The sequence below is a fragment of the Microtus pennsylvanicus genome, chromosome 2 (assembly GCF_037038515.1).
Source record: "Microtus pennsylvanicus isolate mMicPen1 chromosome 2, mMicPen1.hap1, whole genome shotgun sequence".
Taxonomy (NCBI): Eukaryota; Metazoa; Chordata; class Mammalia; order Rodentia; family Cricetidae; genus Microtus; species Microtus pennsylvanicus.
The window spans coordinates 107,579,331-107,601,491 of record NC_134580.1 but is presented as its reverse complement, the minus strand read 5'-3'; the positions used below and the strand labels follow the sequence as shown (position 1 = coordinate 107,601,491).

The following is a 22,161-nucleotide window of genomic DNA, read 5'->3' as shown; positions in this document are numbered from 1 at the left end:
TTGGTAACTCCATCCCCTCCTTTCCCCCTCCTGCCTTCTTTTTCTGCCTCACTGATACCTTGGTGTCTCAGGTGCCCGGTCAGCATTTGACAGCTACTTAACAACTGAAATTCAAAGACTAGGTTCTCTGTGGAAAAAACTATTATGGGGGCAGGGGCGGAGCGACACAGCGGGTAAAGTGTCCCCGTGCAACGGAGGGGACCAGAGTTCAGATCCCCCACACCCAAGAGAACGCCAGGTAGGTATAGAAGCCCACCTATGATTCCAGCAGCCCAAGGTGAAGATAGGGGATCCCTGGAGCAAGCTGGCTAACAAAACTAGACAAAAATGACAAGCTTTGTGTTGAACTGAGAGAAGCCGCTTCAATGAATAAGGTGGAAAGTGATTTGAGGAAAACACACATACAATTAAAAAACAAAAACAAAAACAAAAACAAAAACAAAAAACAAAACAAAACCAAACCCATGATTTCTGTCTCCTGACTGGATCCTGAGGCACCCTGGTACCAGGAGTGGGGTGCGCACCCACTCTCTGCAATCCACACACACCTGAGTAGTTCCTGCTCATCAGGACTCAGTAGTACAGTCAAACAGCTCTGGAGATGGCAACCATATGCTGAAGACAGAACCAGACAGAACCAGACAGAACCAGACAGAAAGAGCCTGTCTTTGCGCCCCGATTCCCCTAGAGCTGTTAGGACAGACTGGGATTTTTTTGCAGTGGGGAGAGAGGTTTCGTGTCATTCACAGCTCAGCCTAAACCGAAGCAATACAAGGTCACACGCTCTTAGCTCAGACTTCAGATGAAGTTACCCAGGTTCAGGAAAACTACTCGTCACATCACACACTCGAGAGAAGATGCGTGGAGAAGCGGGGCCCAGGAGACCTTGTCAGGAAAGTGGCGAAGTCCAGGCAGAGTGGCACAAGCTTGTAATCTCAGGAGTTGGAAAGCTGAGTGAGATCCAGGGATGCCACAGATCAGCCTGAGCAACATAGTAAAACCTAGGGTGGAGGGAGAGGAAAACAGGAAGGGGACCGCAAATCTTGAGCAGCAACTGCAAAAAAAAAAGACTGTTTCGAGAGCGGCATCGGTTACTAAGCATGGCAGAGGGCCGAGGTCAGGTATCACACAGGTCATGTGCACTATTGTATTTAATCCTCATGAAAATCCTGGGGCGTCAGTGTTATCGTCATTGCCAACCTCTCGATGAGCAACCGGCGCTTAGACAGACAAATCAGCCTCCCAGGCCACCCAATTGGAAGGAGTAGAGCTGGGAACCCGAGCCCAGACAGGTCAGGTCCCAAAGCCTGTGCTTTTCAGCCTCCTGCTGCATAGGCGAGGCATCCCACTGGCAGTGAGATCTCTGCTCCCACGGGAAGCTAGTGCAAAGCCTTCCTCTGTGATCGCTGGTGATTCTCTGTGGGAAGAGCTAGACCCATCTAACGGAGAAGCCAGATTCTAAGCACAAGTGCTGCTTACCCAGTCTCTGCTCCTGTGCTGGTGTGATTCTCAGAAGGCTGCTAAGGCTGAACACACCGGGGTCAATGGAGAGCTTGCCAGGAGCCAAGATGTGAGGTAAAAGAAAACTACCTTCGTCCCGGATCAATAAAGCACATGTGCGACCCGGCAAAGGACTGTTCACCTAATGGGCCCTATCGATTAATATTCCCAGGAGCTGGCTCCCCAAATATTTTAATTGAAATTAAATTTAACAGAGGCTCTTAGAACAAGCCAGAAGTCGATGGGTACATGTTTTCAGGCTGGAGAACATTCTCCAATGGTTCTTCACATGGTCTGGGCTCCCTCCGGGAAGCACCCCCCCCCAAGGGTCTATTGTCCTTCACACTAAACTACAAAGTACTAGTTCACTTGAGGAACTGAACTGGGAATCCAGCTGCCAGCCGTTATTGTGCAAAGCAGGGCACAGTGAGTTGAAAATTATATTTTTCCAATTAGCACAGTGGGAAACACTGTGAAGCATTCAGCTCCAGCCTGCAATTAGAGAACATTTGCTTCCAGAAATAGAAAGACTGGAAGTGGAGACCTGCTATCTAGGTCTTTGGCAATAAAATCCCAGGCAGGGAGACCTGCTACCGTTGGCCAGCAGAGTGTGCTCAGCAGAGACCAAGCGCCCCCCTCCCCAGCATCCTTCCCGGCTATCACAACAGCCCAGCCTTCAGGGCCAGTACCGCTGGTGAGCAGCCCGGGTTTCATCTTAGTCCTCAAGTATACTCCATCACAAAAGCAGGCTTGGGAGTAGCATCTCTCAGACCAAACAGTAAAAGGTGAGGGGATGACAACCTGATGGCTCAGTGGACAAAGAGCCTGCTGCACCAGCATGAGGACCCGAGTTCAAAACCCCGGCATCCACGTACAAGCCAAGCATGGCAGTGCGTGTCTGTGGCACCAGCCACTGGGAGGCAGACACAGGCAAATTCCCTGGAGCTTGCTGGCCAGCCAGCCTCACAGAAACAACAAACTTCAGGTTCTGAGAGACCCTGACAATGTAAGTTGGGGGCAATAGAAGTGGACACTTATGGGTCTCTGACTTCTATATACGCATGCGTGCGCAAGCGTACACATGCACAGACCAATCAAAAAGTAAACAAGAAACAAGAGAATTTAGCTTTCTTAGCCCAGGTGAAGACTGGGGCAGATGAGCAATAGAAACAGTTTCATGCCGTGGGGAGTGAATTCGCTGACCTTATCAAGAAAGTTAGAGCACTAAACCCGATTTTAGTGAAAGCCAAGGGTGTGCAAACATCATATATTACCGAAGAGGAAGGGATAAGCAGAGCAGGCCCTCGGTACCAGGAGGTTTTACAGGGCACATCAGAGCACTCACTGAGCAAGTTTTGACGCGCTACCTTTGCTCTGCAAGCAGCTTTATACTGCCTGAAGGTGAAGGAGGCAGAGGAGGGCAAATGCTTTTATTTGCTGCCAAGCAGGTAATAAAGACTGAAAGGCCGTCTTGGCCCAGTGTGACCCAGCTTGCAACACTTAAGGCCCCTTGCAAATAAGCATGGGCAGGATTGCACAGTGTTCGTCTATTACGATAGGAGGCTTATCAGTGATTTGAGATTGACATTCAGTCCAGGAATGAAGCCATCTGACTTCTAGACGCCAAGGGGGCTTACGGAGAATAAACAGCTCAGGGATGGGGTGGGAGGACAGGAGGCGTTTGGGGGGCGAGTTAACTAAAACTAAGGATGTATGGGAAGCCTGATGCACACCCACTACTCCGTACGCTCTTTTAAAATATAGTTTTAAAATAGATCGTTATTATTATTTTGGTTCAAAAAATTTTTCTGTGTAGCCCTGGCTATCCTGGAATTTGCTCTGTAGAACAGGTTGGCTTGGAATGCAGAGATCTGCCTGCTTCTGCCTCCCAAGAGCTGGGATTAAAGGTGTGCACAACCACCTCCTCACCTTAAAATAATAGTTACATCACTTCTCCCTCTGTCCAACTCCTCTTACACCCCCCAACTCTCAAGTTGATTGCCTTTTTTTTTTTAATGTGTGGATGTTTGTGCATGCTGAAATATATAAATGCAACCTGCTGAGTCCATTTCTGTTGTTTGTGTGTATATGATTTGATGGCTAATCACTCTGGAAAAGACAACCAATAATGGGACCTCATACCTGGGAGAGTCTAATCCTCCTTCTCCCAGCAGTGATAGTTGTCTAGAGTTCCTTGTCTAAGGGTGGGACCCTGTGAAGTTTCCCCCTTTCCTCCTTAACCTAGCCATTGATATTTCCATTGTTCTGGTCTTGTCTAGGCAGCCATTTCCAGGGAAGACCATGTCACAGCAGACTTCCTGGAATTCTGGCTCTTACCATCTTTCAGCTCCTCTTCCGGAACATTTCCTGAGCCACAGACACAGGAACTGTAATGTACATGTGTTATTCATTGGGGCTGCGATCCTCACAATCTGCTGATCTCTGCATGTGTCCAGCTGTGGTTTTTGTTATGGTTGCCATTTTCTGGGAGAAGTGGCTTCTTTGATGAGGGACGATAGCTACACTTCTCTGTGGGTATGGGGCAAGATTTAGAATGGAGTAGGGGATTGTGCTGGTCTGGCGAAGCAGGGGTAGTAGATTTTCTTCTAAGGTCCCTGACCTCGCCAAGACGCTGGCTAGGTATAATTTTTTCGAAAGGAGGTTGAATGGAGACACCACGCATGGATGATGAATAATGCTACTCCCACAAGCCAGGCATGGGCTATTAAACAAAAGTCCAGAGCCACGCTCAGGATACCTCCCGAGGAGTCGTTGGTCATAGAGGTCACAGAGGTCTCCGAGAAGTACAAACTATGGCCATTGCTCTTGCCTGCCCCCTAGTACCCACTTACTTGTGGGTCTGTGAGGGTCTACTTGTCTATGAGGACACCACATACTTCGGTTGCAGGACATCAAGCTGGAACTGACCTGGAAATGTCCTTCTTACTGGCTGCTTTCCTAGGGTCAGAAGGTGCTATGCAGGCCACTGACAAAGTCATCAATCGTCTTCCACAGTTGGATCCTGGATGCGACAATACTAACCCACCAGGCAAGACGTGACTGTTGGGGCGACGGTGGGATGCAGATTATGGAGTTTGTAACCAACCACTTTCAGCTCAAGGTCCACTTTATGGGAGGGAGAATTAAGGCATGGTTCTGTAAACCTCCCTAAGAGCCCATAGCCCGAGAGATCCTTTAATCCCAGCACTTGGGAGGCAGGTGGATCACTATGAGTTTGAGGCCAACCTGGTCTACAAGGTGAGTTCCAGGACTTCCAGAGCTCTTACACAGAGAAACCCTGTCTTGGAAAAAAAAAAAAATCAGTGGGTTATTTTTTTTTTAAGAAGACATGAAAAGAGGAGGAGGGTATGTTGTAAAGAGGGACTACAGACAGGGTAGGAGGGGTAGAGAAGGAAATGGGGTGTACGCGAATATGTCCAAACACATTATAAACACGAATGAAGTTGTCAAAGAATACATTTTTTTTTTTTTTGCTTGTTGGTTGGTTTTTCAAGACAGTGTTTCTCTGTAGCTTTGGAGCCTGTCCTGGAACTAGCTCTTGTAGACCAGGCTGGCCTCGAATTCACAGAGATCCGCCTGCCTCTACCTCCCAAGTGCTGGGATTAAAGGCATGCGCCACCACCTCCCGGCCAAAGAATACATATTTTAAAAAGAGTTTCCTTTTTCAGAAAGATTCCACAACTGAACATGTTAATATATATGAGCATGGACAAAATTCTTTAAAAGGTGTATAAGCTTTGACGGCACTTTCCTGTGGGTAGTGAGTCTGAGAAGCGGAATGCGATGAGGCTGTCTCATTCCTTCCCACACCGAATTGTTAAAATGCTTTTTATGTAAACATTCAGGACATTTTCCCACCTTGTGCATGTGTGTGTGGTATATGTATGTGTGGGAGGAGGGATGCTCACCTGTGTGTGTGCATGTGTGTGTGGTATATGTATGTGTGTGGGGAGGGATGCTCACCTCTATTGCTCCCTGACTTACATTTTCGAGACAGGTCCTCACTGAACCCTGAGCTATTTTTTTAGACTGGCTGCCAGCAAAACCCTCAAAAAAAGACCCTCAGATCTATCTGTCTCTGCCCCTTAGCACTAGAATTACAAGCACATGCCAGCATATCCAATGTTTTTAGTTTAATATTGACTAACTTCATGGGGATAACACAGATGCCATGGTGCACGTGTGGACTCAGCCTGACTTATGGGAATTGGTTCTCTTCTTCCATCACATGGGTACCAGGCATCAGGGTGTCAAACTCGGATCATCAGGATTGGCCACAGATGCTCTTATCTGACAAGCCATCTTGCCAGCTTTTTTAACTCCTTAAAAAGATTTTTTTATTTTATTTATTTATTTTTTATACAATATTCTGTCTGTGTGTATGCCTGAAGGCCAGAAGAGGCACCAGACCTCATTACAGATGGTTGTGAGCCACCATGTGGTTGCTGGGAATTGAACTCAGGACCTCTGGAAGAACAGGCAATGCTCTTAACCGCTGAGCCATCTCTCCAGCCCCCTTAAAAAGGTTTTTAATATTTTTTATTCACTACGTGTGTGTGTGTGTGTGTGTGTGTGTGTGTGTGTGTGTGTGTGTGTGAGAGAGAGAGATATGTGTATATGGGTGTATGTGGCGGTCAGAAGACAACTTTGTGGAATTGGCTTTCTCCATTCACTTTTATGTGGGCCCTGAGTACCGAACTAGGGTCTACAGGCTTACCTGCTAAATACCTTATCATGCTAAGCCTTCTTGCCTGCCCATGATCAAACAAGAATAACCCCTCCACAGTCTCCGCCTCCTCACCTTCCCATCTAATCATGAGAGATTTGACTCCTGAGGTTACGCAGTGCTACAACAAATGTTCTCGTTCATTTCTGCCGCTGTACTTTTAACTTACTTCCAACTTCAGCTAAACAATTTGCAAGATCTCTAGATGCAACAGCAAAGGGTTATCTAAGAGAAGCTTTAAGAATTGAAATAATGCCAGGTGTTGATAGTGCATGCCTTTAATCTCAGCACTCAGGAAGCAGAGGCAGGTGGATGTCTGTGAGTCCAAGGCTAGTCTGATAAACAGAGAAACCCTGCCTTGGAAAAAAAAAAAGAGTAATGTTGTGTCTGTAAGTAAGGCTGGACTGATAAGTTGTGTCTAATAGTAAAAACAATGTCCATTCAAGGCCCAAACAAGCCTGGAGCACAGTCCAATGGCAGTGGAAGCTGACCTAGTGTTTCTACTCCAGGAAGGAGGCAATACAACTCTGTCATCTGCGAGTGCAGGAACAGGACACAAACCCAGTCATCAGCAGACTTTGGAAGTGGAGCTGGACCACTGATCATGAATAACTGCTATTTTCTAAATGTGATTTGCAGACTCGAGAGCCAGCGCCGAGTTTGCACTTTACGCAATGACTCACACATGAGTGACTGACGTGTGAACCAGGCTGTTGACCAGTGTTTACCTAAACCACAGCAACTGGAGTCCACCATCAGCCAAACAAAGCAAAGGCTGCTTATGCTGAAGACAGAGGTTACACTATGTGTGACCACTCTCCTCACTAAGCCCAGAACTCTGAGCAGTTGGACTTTCACCCTTCTGAGTTTTCCTTTGGGGTCCCCAACAGCTCAACTATAATCCCCCTACATCTGCTTTCTTCGACCTCAACAGAGCTGAAGAATGTTCATGGCAACATCTCTGGTCAGTAGCATCTACTAACTTTAACAGTCAGTCATGTCTATAATACTTTCACATGTGGAGACGGGAAGACAATCACCCCAGTTGAGAACCACTAGGGCTGACGACAACCAGATTTCTCCCAATACAACTGGCCAAAAAAGAAAAGGGGCGACTTTTAATATGTTTATGCTGCAGTAAATACCAAAACAAGACAACTTAGAAGTAGTTTCCTCAAGAAAGGCAAATGGAAGCAATGGACCTGTCTTTTACTAAAAATCTTACCACTGACTCTTAATATACACATGACTTTAATTTTTAAGAAAAGGCAACATCTATCTCCAAAAATAGACCAGGGTTCTTACTAGCATGTGTCCCTACCTACGGCAGCCATTAATAGAGAAGAAAATGCAAACTCCTGCCACCTCCCATCCTTAGGGACCCCTCCTCCTACTTGGTCTGAGTCCATCTTCTATGCTAGAAGGAAGGTTGGGGATGGCACTGTGCTTTGTGCTCACAATGTGGAAGGCCTTGGGCTTTTGTGCCATTGAATGACCAAGTATACAAGGCAGGCCAAGCTCTCAGCATGCCCTTCTGACTCTCAGGTCCACCTAAAAATAGTTTGAAGGGGGAAAAAATTGTTTTCCTTTTTTTCTTTATGAATGCCAGGTTAGTTAATCTTAATTATTTTTAATTGTGTAGGGAGGCCAGAGGCTTCGGATTCTCTAGAGAGGGCAGATGAAAGGAAGGGAGGGAGAGGAGAAAGAAAAAAATATATATATATAATTAACTTGGAATGAAACAAAAAGCAGGAGATAGCACTCCTGGGAATCTTAGGAGGGAATGGGGCAGTCTTCCCATTGTACTCCATCATACTGCCAGCCTGAGCCTCGAGCTAAGGTCCACTCTCTGCCGAAACTCACCAAGCACTGAAGTGTTCCAAACTAAGGGGAAAACCTGCCACAACGTTCACGGGGACTAAGTATCAATAACTCAGTGCCTGATGGCAAGGGGGAACATATTTACTGAGAATTCTCCAGGCAAACTGACAAGATAGAAAGGCAGAAAACTCTTGGGCATAGCCTTCTCCTGGTGTGGTCATGGATTTTATTAAAATATTCTATAAAACTAAATGTCCAGTAATTTTCAGAATAGACCCCATCAACTTAGTTTACAAAGAAATACATTTTTCATTAATTGTTCTGATGAAGAGCAAAACCCACCATAGCAAGGCTGAAGAACCCCAAACTTTTTTCTCTGCAGTGCCAAAGATTAAACCTGGGGCCTGTGTGTGGCAGGCGAGTACTCTACCTGGGTTCTATCTTCAGGCCTACAAGAATTCTTAGGTGAATCACATACAACTTCACTTCAGCTTCTCTGTCACCGCAAAGCTAGAGACAATCTATGTGCAGACCTGCCTGAGGTCTGGGCCGCACAACTGCCACACACCAAACTGCTACATGGAGCATCATCACTCAGGGGATCACAGAAAATGAAGAGCAAGGAGCTTGAACTTGGATAGCACCCTCATTCGGGGAAGTGCACTCACCCTCCTAAGAAGGTCATAATGTTGAATGATCAGGACTCTGAGGACTCAATTGAAACAAAAACCACAAGAACAAATTTTCTAAAAACTGTAGGCTTTTTATTCAGTTAGAGGTAGACAGATGAACATGGAAGGCTGTCCCATTGAATTTGCCCAGAGTTCATATCCCACTTCATTCACCCATCCCACACTGCCAAAAATCTCAAAAGGAAGAATCACAATCGCCAGGAGGCTTTGTCTTCATACTTCTTAGCAACATGTCCATGAGTTGCTTGCAAAGAAGTTCCTATAAACTTTTATTTTCACTGTGCCAAAGTTTCTTGGCCCTCTAATAAGTTCCCTCATATGTCAACAGAACCTGCTACGACCAACAGGGGGGCAGAGTGCCGTGACTATTTCTATGAGAGACTACGAGGGAAGCTTCAGTTACATATTTGTTAAATCCCTGTGCATGTTGGGGAAGAAGCTGGTGAGGCCAACAAAGCAGAATACGTGCCATTAAATGGCTCTGCCTGGCTGTTTAAAAAGAACCCACATAAGTTATCTTACAGACAACATTAAAATATAATGGAATTGATGCCTGATACAAAAAGTAGAGAAATATGTACAGGAATTCATAGCCCAGAAGAAAAGGGACCTTAGAATGAACTGATGGAAACCCGGCTATTTTACATAGCTAACTTTGAGACAAGTCATATTTAGCACAAAAGCAATTATAGTGTAAATTACACTTTCCTCCCATGGCTCCTAAACTTTATAACCCTTGTCTGTCTTCGGCAACACTGTGAGCATTCTTCTAGGAACAGGAATGTGTGTGGTGGTCCCAGATTCTGACACAAATTTTGATCCCAGCTTCACACTTACAGGATCATGTATTTGAATATTGCCATGATAGCAGCACTGATAACCCCAGAAATGGGGACAGTGACAAACCAGGCCATAAAAATGTTGCGAAACAGTCTCCAGTCGACAGCCTTCTTGGATCGGAGCCAGCCGACAGACACAACAGAGCCCACCTGGGAGACACATAGACCAGACAAGTTATCTAACTAGCCACAGGAAGACAAAGACAATATAGATATTCAACTATCAAATCTGTGCTAAATGTCCTAAAACACAAGATCCCTTTTCTCTGCCCTTTGTAAATTAAAGTTCTGACTTCCTAACGATTGTTCTGGAGAGTGGCTGGTGTGTGACACAACAAACACCCTAGCAGAAAGAGCGCCGTGCAGCCCCAGGCTGGACCAGCTTCAGTCCTTTTAACAGAGTCAGTTTCTCTTCACCATATAATTATGTTGTGGTCACCAAAAAACTTCTTGAAAGTTCAATTAGTTTCTTAGCACTACAGGCCTGAGAGGCTCTAGATATATGCTTTTACCAGAAGACTGCCCTTACGACAAATCTCACAAACTTGTTAACCAGCATATTTACTACCCCAAGAGACAGGAACCTATCCAGACTAGATGACACTCTCACACTACAGACTGGCTTCCCGATGGAAGAAAAACACAGAGGAACGAAGTAAAAAGGAAGCTCAACACACAAACTAATTGGTCAGGAATCACAGTTAGCTCCACAGAGAGAACAGAAATAGCAAGCAGACAAACTGCAGAACGTTAGCTTTTATCCACAAGGCCCTGTCTAAGCTTGTCAATTAAGACTTCAACTGTACAAAACTTTCTAAATCAAAGAAAAGAAGTAAAGCCATGCATATGAACGGAGCTAGGACAATGAAGGGTTCATTCCATTCCACTTACTTTACAGTGTGTTGTGCTGATGGGAAGGCCGATGTTTGATGCGATGACCACAGTGAGGGCAGATGCCAGTTCAATACTGAAGCCACTGTTGACACAAAAAGATGCTTGTCAACATTTTAGGTTTTCTGAAAAGCCAACACTACCAAGTAATCTAATCTACACAGCAACAAAACCTGACATTTCTCCTCTAACCCTTGAAACCTACTTAAAGAGAACCAACGCTCTAACACCTGAGGATTAAGTACTTCTGGAATTTCATTGTTTAAAAAGCTGGGACATGCCAAGCACTGCATCTCCGGGGACAGCAGCGACTGTGGTACACTCCACAGCACTGCACCGACTGCGATACACTGCACTGCACGCATCTCTCGAGAAGCTCAAGCTCTGTGCTGAGGCAGGCTCCACCCACTCACCTGGAGGGTGTGATTGGTGTCAGGTCCTTCCCCATCGTCTGGATAACTCTTCTTCCCCAAACCCACAGCCCTGTGCAGATGCCAACACCACCATAAAGCAGAAGCCATATCGGTGTTGCCACTTTCGTAGATACATCATTCGTTTCATAAACAAGGTACAAGGCAACCAGAGGACCGATGGCATTGCTAGAAGAAAAAGGAGAACAGTGGTGACTTTCTAGAAAGAACTACTTCTTGTCAAGACCCAATCTCTTAATAACTGATAGACTGAACTATCTAGACCCAGCTTTTCAGCTCATTTAGCAAGTGACCCTATAGAAGCCCAACACACGACAAGACAATCAAGACTGCGGTGACAGAAGGGTGTAGGCAACTGGTCTCTCCTCTACGCACTTAAAGCAAGCCTCCAGAACCCAGTGAGGGTCACAGGCCACAGAAACAAGGCTTGACGACCTTAAGTCCACTCTTCAGGGCAGTCAGTGATTTTCAGTTTTTCATCATTGATGTCTTAATTTACCAAAGACTCAGTTCCCACCCAGAGAGACATTTATCTTGAACAGAAATAAAGCTAAAAACATTCTTATAATCTGAATGAACTTCCCTTTTGCTTTATTAACCACCACCTCATCCTGTCTAGACTGTTCAGTGTCCCCCAGGAGGCAGAGCACAGGAGGTGAGCAGACTGTAAAAAGAGTAAGCAACGCTGAGTCACGTGGACTGACCTGACGTCATTACCACCATGGGCAAATGACCCAAAGCAGGCTGTAAGAATCTGCAGAAACTGGAAGAGGAGGGAGACTTCAGGCTTATCCTGGTCATACCACTCTTCAAGAGAGCCACTACTCCCTTTTCTGTCACCCAGACCCATCTCAGCCTTAACATTCATGTCCATCTCAGATTCAGAGTGAAGGTCAGACACAGCATTGCAGTAACTGGTGTAACTGTCCATTCGAATCCGCTTCTTGGTATCTGCATTAGGCCATGTCAACGTCTCCATTTCTTCCCCCTTCTGTTCACCTTCTTTGGCACGGAAGGAATCCAGGGGCATGCCACATATTGCCATGGTGTAGGAAGTGTAGCTGTTATTGCGCCTCAAGGGCTTGTCTCCAGAGTCCCCCATGCAATCTCCCACCTTGGCCAGATGTAACTTATGGAGCAGCTCTTTGTACAAGCCAGAATCTTTGTGCACGGTGTGATACTGATAGTGGCCACTGGAGTTGATCTGGTTGCTGACAGTTTGGCTGAACTGAACAAGGTTCCCATTAGGTAACTGCACTGCACCTAGCCAAGAGCAAAAATGGAACATTCAACCAAAGTGCATCAGTCCAGAATAGCAGCCTCTCCACAACCACGACATCAGGAAACTCCGGGGAGTTAACTCACCATTGATTGTACCATCTATGCTGGTCTCCTCCTTCAAGTCCATGGGAAGCCGTTCTCGCTCTGGAGCTTCCTCCAGGTCCCCAAGTTTGAATGACACTGTTCTCTCCTCCACTACAGCCCGAAGAGGCCCAGTGGCACATGGCACCTCAGACATGGGATTCCCGTTCTCAACATCGCCAAGTGACATCTTTGTTTCTTCATGGTCTTCTTTCAAGTTGTTCTTCTTTTCCATTAAGGGACTTTCAGAGGGACTAGACTTTATTTCTCCTAGGAAATAAAGGGGATTTTTGGTTTGACTATACTACTTTGTTCCACATCTTTTTCTATCCACCCCTGAAACTCATCTCAAAATAATAGGTAGGTAAATTCTAGTTAAAAAATTTAAGCTAACATTCCTACCCTCTTTATTATGTCAGGAATTCACCTTTCCCTTGGGAGCAAGCCAGCCACATACCACACCCTCTACTGGGGGGAAAGGATGACAAGCTACTGTAAATGGCCAGAGAGTAAATATTTTAGGGTTCTGGTTCATTTCTTGGTTTTTACTTTTATAATTTACAAGCGTAAAACCCTTCTTAGCGCTCAGTTATAAAAGGGAGTTGAAGGCAGTTGACTAGCTGGGCTAGACTGCCCCTAAGGAATCTCCTAACTGTCAGGTCAAGAGTGCAGACAGCGAAGCTGTAACAGTCATGCCTAAACAGTTCCGCACCCGGCAGCCAGGCAGTGCTTCTATCAGGCACCTTCACCAACTGGCTCAGGCATCTCACACAAATACAACATTAAAGTAAGATTTGTCTCTCCTCCCAGACTGAGAAAAAAAAATGAGGTCAGAGTCCTGAAAGCCTCATCCCCACTGTGCATGCCGCATAGCAGACAAGCACAGCTCTGGGCAGCTCCTCAGTTCAGCTGCAATGACGCAGCATTCTAACAACACTGCAGTCTACGCATCCTGCACTGCTGGGAATCGGCAAACTAACTTTCCGTACACTGAAAGGACAGAATCGGGTTCTTCTAAGTTATCTTAGCAACTAAGAAAACAAAGACTAGTTAGGGCTAGTACCAATAAAAGCTTCCTCAGTATTTAAATGAAACCACAAAAACAGTTCTGTAATAACCTAAGAGATTACTTATCCCTAAAACTGTTTACTTCTGTATGTTATAGCTCTAGCACGAGGACTATGTGTATGGCTGTGCATCTGCATTATGCAGTGGATATTGCTACACACACAACATACATCTAAGCTGAGTATACAGAGACAGCTGAGGGAAATGCTTTCTCTATCAAAACTACTGTGTACCTACCCTTAGTCACATATTCTTAATGGCTAGGTCTCAGGCCACTTTTAGTCCATTTAAAACCCCTATGTTGTCAATCTGCTCAAATAGTGTACTCTTATAGGTGAGAAAGGGAGGTAGAGGAGGGGGAAGGGAAGGGTAGGGTGGAGGGAGAACACTACTAAACTGTATTACTTACGTTCGATTTTTCTCTTCATCCTGGGACATACAAAGAACCAGACGAAAAGGGCACTGAAAACTGCACATCCCACCGAGATGAGGATGGTACCCCACAGAGGAAGTTTGTCAAAGCCCAGCACTACGAGATAAAATGGTGCATCTTGAAAACCCCAGGGCAACAGCCCCCTGCAACAACGTGTAAACCCTCCTGAGGGGAAGAAGGGCTTCCTCAAGTTAGCCCATCACCCTTGACAGCTGCTGCCATTCCAGAGTCTCATGAGGTTAGTGGCTATACAGACCATGGAAAAAACCCCAATGACCAGCTTATACCCACAGCAACCAGGTCCACTGAACACTTGAAGCGTGTACTGTGCTTCTTCATGCTCTTGGCCCCACAGATGTAAGAGTCTCTACAACCTGAAGCTATAAAACCAATCAAGTATCCCTTTCTCCACCCAGCTTCTCACTCTAACTGCCACATACTACACTTACACATGACTTATTTTAACACTTAAAGTGTCGTGCTAACACAACTATGGGAAGTTATCACGTTCACTGGAGCAGGCAGCCTTCAGAGAAACTGCAAAAGTATCATCAAGCTAACAGAAGACTGGGCTGTTGACTGTAGGAAGATGGCCTTTAAACAGGAGGTAGTTTACTAACAAGTCACTGAGAGACTTGTTCTCCAATATTTTCCCCTTGGATCTGAGGATCAGCAGGGCTGGTTAGAATCAGCTTACCACTGGCGTACAGGCACCTGGGGCTGCTGGTCTGCACTAAAGTCAGGACCACTTCACATTATTGAAACCCGGGGCACCACTACCTGCTTGTCCTTCCCGCAGCAGCTGAGTACCTGCACTTGGTTCACTTGATTCTGCTTACTGCATATTGAGTTACTTATAAAATAGAAACATTACTGTTCCATAAAAACCTTTTAAGCCAGGGTTGTAGCTCAGCCTAGCTTGCATAAGCCTTAGAGCCAATCCCCAGCACTGTAAGAGACAAAATACTAAACTAGCCTTTAAGAATTGGACATAAACTGAGATCCTTCAGAACTGAAGTTCTGTGGTGACTACCAGTCTTTAAGTTCTGCTTTCAATGTGATCGTGCAGTTAGTCACACAAAGTAAAATACAAATGAGGTTTCATCAGTCTCCATCACAATTTAAATGTGCCCCCTTTCCAAGCCAAAGGGAATAAAAGGACTGGTTTTCCTTATACATGATCCATAAAGGACAAAACAAAAGTAGCAAAGCTCTTGCATCAAAGCCAGTCCTGTCATAAAATATTGACATTTCAAGAACAAAAATGTTAGAACTATTCTACTAGCTGTTTGTTTTGCTGAGTGACTTACTACATAATTTCAGTAGCAATAATAAACAGGTCACAAGTATTCAAATCCTTTAAGAAGTGAAGATGTGAGCATGTATCACATAAGTAAAATCCCTATGCTACCTTTCTATTTACACACACAGACACGGGTGCCTTGGGCAGCAATCTTTCTTCTTCCCACAGATTAGTTAGGAGAGTAAGTGTAGTAACTGTCTAGGTTCTTATGCAATGAAGAACCAGCACGCCAGATGAGCCTGGATACAGAACTGTACTGCTCTGACTCATAAGGTCCAAGGTATCAACTTCTCAGCTGCCATAAGTGAATTCTTTCCTTCCCTTAGTCCCACTAGGAAAGCAAACAACACCTGAACTTTATATCCTCTCAAATGCTTCCCCTTAGCTGCAGAAATTCTTCTTCCAAGTGTAATTAGACCACCAGGTATTCAACTCTTCTCATTCAAGTAAATTCAAACTGATAAATTAGGAACTGAAATTGCTCCAGTTGGGAGAGAAAAATGACACCCAATGACCAGTCCTAAATGACAGGTTATTGAAGAACAGGTTAACTAATGACTCTTCAGTAGTTGAGGCCAGTATCAATTCCAGCATTTTTGGCATAGATACGACAAAGGGAGGGGAGAAGGTCATATTATCAGTGGATCCTGTGAAGACTAAAGAGGAAAGGTCTGTAGTGATTTAGAATCTGAGCAGGTCTCTTTGGTTGAAAACTATCTAGGTTAACTCAGCATACACTAGCCTGCAGCCTTCTGAAATGGGCGCAGGCCAGCCACCTTCTAGGAGATTTCAGCCCTGTAAAGCAAAAAGGGGTAAATTGGGCATTTAATGCAAGTTTTGTAAATAACCTTAAATTCACATGTAAATATCTTGATTTGTACTTACACGGTGCTCCAGTATACATAATGGAAAAGAGGTTTATTCCAATTGTGCAGGCATAAAAAACCGGTAAAGCACGTAAGCCATTTGGAACTGGATCTGCCTGTAAAACATTAAGATCAGTATCTTAAAAGTTGTAAATGTAGATCCATTTCCATAGCACACTGTGGCAAGGCATGCTGTGGAATCACGGTGCTAACAGCCTCCTACCTAATTTCTACAAAGGCAACTAAGCTTTCTCCTGCATTCGCTCCCTAAAACAAAGTTAATGTCACCTTCTATCCATAGGTAACTTTTTCTTCCTATTCTTAATAACAAGGACGAGATTGATATGCCAAATAATGACTTCCTTTGAATTATCCAAAGTCCATCTGTAAACCTGAACACGGGACCCAGGCTGTACTGTACTTAAGAGATAAACAGAACAAGTTAAAATACTCATTTCCTGACGTTCTGCCTCCAAAGTTAAAAATAAATGTGCAGGCTATATACAACCATCTCATACATACACAGACATACACATATGTATGTATATATATATGTATATACACACACATGTATATATACATATATAGACATATATATCTCAGTGTGACATAAGGCTTTATTAAAGTGCAAAGTTAACTCAGTTATGAACACAGTCATCCATTCAGTCAAGTGACTGTCAAGACTGTTTAGGGCCCTGAAGTAGAGGAGGGACCAGACCAAGTCCCCATTTTCACATAACTGAGTGTCATATTTTACTATACAGTAACAGGCTGACAAACACGTCAAAGGAAAAAAAGAACAGACAAGAGGATGCTGATGGAGGAGGGGGGCATGTACATGAAGTTTGGGAGTGAGGCTGACATAAGAATGCCTCGGAGTATAAGTGTAAGCCACTTGTCCACTAGTGGGTGGGGTGGGCAGGGATATAAGCAAAGACCCCAAGGCAAAGCTGTGAGACTTTAAGACTCACCAAAGGTCGGTGTCACTGAAAATGAAAACCGGTCCCTTTACAACAAGCATGCGCTACCGATAATCCCACAGAAAAACCTCCAAGTCAAACACTTAAAAGAACGAAACACGGACCCCCTCCAGAAAAGCCAAACCTTCAGTACAAAAGTTTAAAGCTATCCTGTCACAGTTCCACGAAAATCCTAAGGACAAGACAGAGGTGAAGACCCAAATGGGATTCCAAAGTTAAGACTTTGGGGAGAGGGAGGGGTGGCTTAAAAATCAGTGCCAGTAAAGAAAAAGCATGAAGCCCCACATAAAGAACGGCTTTTCAAATCAGTATAGACCCTCACTGAAAAACAGGACACTAACAATGAGACACCAGACCAGAAACAAACTACAGAACCCATGACTCACCCCTGAGTAACTAAATAGCTGCAGGCCACACCTAAAGGCAGACAAAAGTCTGAGGTAGACAAGCAAACCCAGGGTTTCAAGAAAATTCTGTAGACATTAGGGAGGGACTCTCCTACCAAATTTTCAAAAGCTATTTAGTAATTGACTCATCAGATAACAAGCTACCTACATTGTGTATTTTCTTCCTTGGGGTCAAAAGGTGGACAAGGTGCTATATACCTGTAACACCAGCACTGAACTTGGTGAAGACACTCCCACCCCCGAGTTCAAAGTCAACCTGTGCTATAGACTTAATGGAAAATATCAATAAACTTAAAGAGTATATAGCTTGGGACAGAGTAGGGAATGGCTAGTCTTAATACACTGTGAAATACACTAACTGGTTAAAAAAAAACTTGTTGTTAGAGTCAAGAAAAATGATAAAAATAGGGACGGTCTCTCCCTTCTAGCCTCCTCCCAGTTCTTCCCAAGAGGTAACTAGGCTAGTGATTTTCATAAAACGGTTTTCTATCATGTGATCTATTTGTTTTTTACATACAATGATAAAGATAAAGCCAGCTATGCACTAGGTCTTTCAGTCAAGTCAACAGACTTCTGGGAACTAGTTTGAGCCCAATCTATGAAGGAATGAGACCAAGAATTTCAAGCTTTACTTGGAAATTACGTGAATACACCTCACTCAGTTATATAGAGGGAGGCAGGGAGGGGTCCCTCTTCTGTTACTGAGAGACTGTGACCAAATGACAGAGGAGAGGGGAGGAAATTCAAGGTCAGCAATGTATTAGACATCCATCATTCTTGATCATGCCCATTGCATACTCTTATAAGAAATATTCTCTAAGCTGAGAGTGGTGGCACACCAGTAATCCAAGAACTTGGGGGGGGGGGGGTGAACGCAGGAGGACCAGAAGTTCAAGGCCCGTCTGGGCTACATGAGCTCATAAAATAGAATAGTTAACATAGCCAACTTGATCTCCCAGTACCATGCCATACATCCTCAACGAGAGGGTCTGGACACTGAGAAATCCCTCTTTGCACCTCTGGTCCCCACTCAGGGAATGACTGAGACCAGCGAAGAAGAGGCTCATCAGAATCAGAATGATCTATTTCCCAATAATCACAGGGGCCAGCATAAACCTTCATAGAAAAGGAATCCAAACAACATCCAATTAATTATTCTGGTTTTCTGGCACACTGAGAGAAATACATGGCTCTAACAGGAACACTAAACTTGGATTACTAAGTACTCATGGGAACCAAATTACCATATACTACAGTTAGGGGAATGGGCAGAGCACTAATTCTACCTGCTTGCTGGATGCAAGAATACCACTGAGCATCAGTGAACTGTTTACTCAGTCACACTGTGACAAGCCAGAGATGTTTCCTTTTTTATTTGCTAATACTTGTATTATTAATTAATCAGTTAATTTCCTCACAGCCCAATCAGCTTCCCTTCCCTCCTCTCCTCCCCTTTCAGAAATGTGCAGGCCTTCCATGTATATCAGTCAGTGGCAAATCGAGCTGTAGCAAGACTAGGCACCTCTCTCCTATGTAGGCTGAATAAGGCAACCCAGGAAGAAAGGGTCCCAAGGGCAGGCAACAGAGTCAGAGACCGCCCCTGCTACCACTATTAGGAGACCCACAAGAAGACCAAGACAGTCCCATGCAAGTTCTCAGGTTGGTGGTTCAGTCTCCGTGAGCCCCCATGAGCCCAGGTCAGTTGTCAGCTAGAGATATTTCTAATGCTCAACATGTTAAACATGTTCTGCCAGACACGCAATGGTGAGTATATTGAATCAGGAAGGAGTCAGGGAAGGACTTTTATTGAAGTAACATAGACATACATCATTCCCCGGAGACTCTCAGAACTAGATCAAGAAGTAGGGTCTAAACATACTCTTTCCACTGTGACTGTGATAAGGTTCCTACCTCCCCTCAGATTTCTACAGGTTAGGGACTTCTAAAAGAACGTAACAAAAGACTCTTAAGAGCCTTTCAACCTAGAAAATAGGACAACTCTGTCTCCTGAGAGAAATTCATTTATTCTTTCTGTAATTCAGTCCAGTGCCAACATAATCCCTTGTTGTCTACATTTACTGAGAAGCAAGGATCAGACTCCATGATTAAAAAAAAAAAAAAAAAAACTAGGTCTCTCAAAAGGGTTTTTCAAATAGTGAGAAAATTCAATGGCTACCTCAAATTTTAAAGCAAAGCAAAACAAAACAAAAAACCCACCTAACAACCTGCCTTACCTGCTCTTTCTACCTGAGAAAGCAGAGGTCCTACAAGTAGGGGCCTCATCTAGAAGCTTCTGCGCAGTTAGTAATCAGCAGGGGAAAGACCTATTGAAGTGGCAGCTTATAAAAGCACAGGATACTGTGACACGCTGAACTCAATGGTTACAATTCCAATCGTCCTGAATGTAACAGTGGTTTAGATAAGGCAGGAACCTGTTCAAGGCTAGACAAAGCTCCCTTCAACAAATGCCCTTATTTCTGACTCCCAGTCTCTCCTATTTCTTGGCAGCCCATAGAACCACCCAGTTTTTCCTTCCTGAATGTCCTCTGGGGTATTAAAAACTTGCTTCTTTCACAGAAAGCCACAACATACAGGAGGTACAGAACAAAGAACTTTTTAGCTTTCCAAAGCCACATACTTACATAGCACTCACATCTGAAAGAATACCAGGGAGTCTGAACAAGACTGAATGACTCACTAGAGGTTGTAAGTAGAAAGGTTACCTTACGGAGGATGAATGCACGAACAAGGAAGAATAAAATTCCAGACATAATACCAGAAAGCAGTGGAGAGACGAACCAAGACATCACTGGAATAGAACACAAAGTCAAGTGTCAAGCAATGAAACTAAGGAAACATGCTTCTGAAATGTTAGGTATTCCGTTTCTGATACTCTTAACTGCGACCCCTACTTTACACCACGCACTCACTCCCCATACACAGTATTATAGAAACACATGACAAGAATATGACCTAAACCATTCAGAATTTAAACATACCAATTTTTATCAGTTCAGACCACTTGACGCCCTTTTGCCCCTGGGCCACGAGGGAGAAACCTATGGTTGCGCCGACAATACAATGGGTCCCAGAAATGGGGAGCTTCAAAAACGAAGCCACTAGTTGCCACACAGCAGAACCTGAAAGAAAAATCAATAAAATTTAGTTGGGGTAAATGGCAAAACCCCCGTTATGTAAGCAGCGCATTCTCATGAAAGTAAGCGGAAAAGGTTGAGGACAAAAAAAGGAACCACCCCAAGACACAAATTGGTTCTGGCACTGGCAAGAACAGAAGGCATAACAAGAACTTACCAAACATAGCACTGACGGAGCCAGCCATGAGCAAGCCTTGAGTTACGTTGTACATCTCCACGTCAATCAAGCCCTTCCGGATGGTTTCACTCACTTTGGCCCCCAGCAAGGCGGAGCCCACAGTTTCGAAAATGCTAGCTAGAATGCAGGCTTGCTTGAGAGTCACTACACCTGAGCCCACAGCCGTACCAAATGAATTTGCTACATCATTGGCTCCCACGGAGAATGCCAAGACAAACGCAATGATGAAGCCCAGGATGAGCATCCATAGTTTGTCATCCACCACCGGGGCAGAAGCGGTAACGGCGGCTAGAGTACTAGTAATCGGTGCCAGGGTAGATGCCATTTTCTAGTGTAGTGGTTCCTTAATTACTGCGCGGCTTTCAAGATGTGTAAACGGAATGAGGTATCAAGATGCTATAATAAATAGTATATATTATATAAAATTAAATACTGTAAACTACGGCACAGAAACCGAGCTGGGGAGTTACTGCTATACGTTGCGTATGGACGTCTGTTGTCTGGGGTTTCTTTGGCTCTGGAGGGCTACAAGCACGGAGCAGAATCCCATGGCGGATTAAAGAAAGGACGCAAGTTCATCCTGGGGGAACCAAGTGGGAGAAAATAACAATAGCGGCGCATCCCTGGCAAGGAGGCAGCCAAGAACTCCGCAGTGCCCTCCGCCCGCTACTTCTGTCCTCTGACCCCGAAAGGATGTGCGCGGTGGAACACATGGCGATCTCGATGAGCTCGCTCCCTCCCCCGCCCCGCGTGCCCCGCCCCACGCTTCCAGTTCAGTCTCCGGCCCGCCGGCCCGCGCGCGCCCTCCGTGGAAGACCGGAAAAAGGCCATTCCCGCGCGCGCGCCTGCCCGAGGACCGCCGAAAAGGCCCGCGGAAGGGTGCGGCGGGCGGCAGCGCCGCGGGGATCCCGCAGCTCGCAACTCCCCAGCCGCCCGCCAGCTTCCCTCGCTCCGGGCCCGCTCCAGAGAAGAAAGAATCATTGCAAGGGCTGCCGCGCCGCCACTCACCAAAGGAAACAGAAGGCCGACCAGAGACCAGGAGAACGGGGCTGAGGCTGGCTGGAGCCACGGACGCACAGCCCGGGACGGCAGCACCCGGAACGACACGAAAGGGCTCGCCACCCACTCGGAAGCACCCGCGGGCACCTCAGATAGAAAAAGCGCAGCGCGCGCCGGCGGCCATCACTCTAGCGAGCACCCCGCCGGCCCCTATTTATAGCCCGCTCCGCACCCCACGTGACCTGCCGAGCCTCGCGCCCGCCCGAAGCCCCACCTCCGACGTGACGCAGCCACAGGCTGGTCGGGCGCGCCTGGCCGGGTGAGGTAGACTACTGCTTTGATTGGTCCGGACGCCGCCTAGACTCCGCCCCCAGAGGGGAGCTGGTCCACGTGGGACTGGCCGGTCTCCTCCCCGCAGCCTCGCCCGGGTTATCCTGTCTGTGCTGGCCACGCCGGGTGGTAGCGGGCGGGGACAGTGGGGGAGTCTGG

General features: G+C 45.6%; 1 protein-coding gene across 2 annotated transcripts; it reads right to left on the bottom strand.

The window, feature by feature from the left end:
* Positions 1 to 8,810: 8,810 nt before the first annotated feature.
* Slc20a1 (solute carrier family 20 member 1) lies at positions 8,811 to 21,862 on the bottom strand. Of its 2 annotated transcripts, XM_075962128.1 has the most exons (11): positions 21,682 to 21,862; positions 20,653 to 21,253; positions 20,340 to 20,480; positions 20,064 to 20,149; positions 15,973 to 16,069; positions 13,761 to 13,880; positions 12,287 to 12,553; positions 11,626 to 12,184; positions 10,904 to 11,089; positions 10,491 to 10,575; positions 8,811 to 9,749 (listed from the first exon to the last, which is right to left on the bottom strand). In XM_075962128.1, exons 2-11 carry the CDS (start codon positions 20,996 to 20,998, stop codon positions 9,594 to 9,596), a joined length of 2,043 nt encoding a protein of 680 aa, XP_075818243.1. In that variant the 5' UTR covers positions 20,999 to 21,253; positions 21,682 to 21,862; the 3' UTR covers positions 8,811 to 9,593. The 2 variants fall into 2 exon arrangements, with proteins under 2 accessions (XP_075818243.1, XP_075818244.1); XM_075962129.1 differs by lacking the exons at positions 8,811 to 9,749; positions 10,491 to 10,575; positions 10,904 to 11,089; ... (1 more) ...; positions 12,287 to 12,553; positions 13,761 to 13,880 and adding an exon at positions 15,714 to 15,882.
* Positions 21,863 to 22,161: the final 299 nt, after the last annotated feature.

What these genes read in the sequence shown, in the direction of transcription:
- Slc20a1 (XM_075962128.1), bottom strand. Translation starts at nt 20,998, where the DNA reads ATGGCATCTACCCTGGCACCGATTACTAGTACTCTAGCCGCCGTTACC. An exon ending in ACACCAATCACACCCTCCAG is followed by an intron (nt 10,576 to 10,903) that starts GTGAGTGGGTGG and finishes TTGTGTCAACAG; the next exon opens with TGGCTTCAGTATTGAACTGG. An exon ending in TCAGCACAACACACTGTAAA is followed by an intron (nt 9,750 to 10,490) that starts GTAAGTGGAATG and finishes TGTGTCTCCCAG; the next exon opens with GTGGGCTCTGTTGTGTCTGT.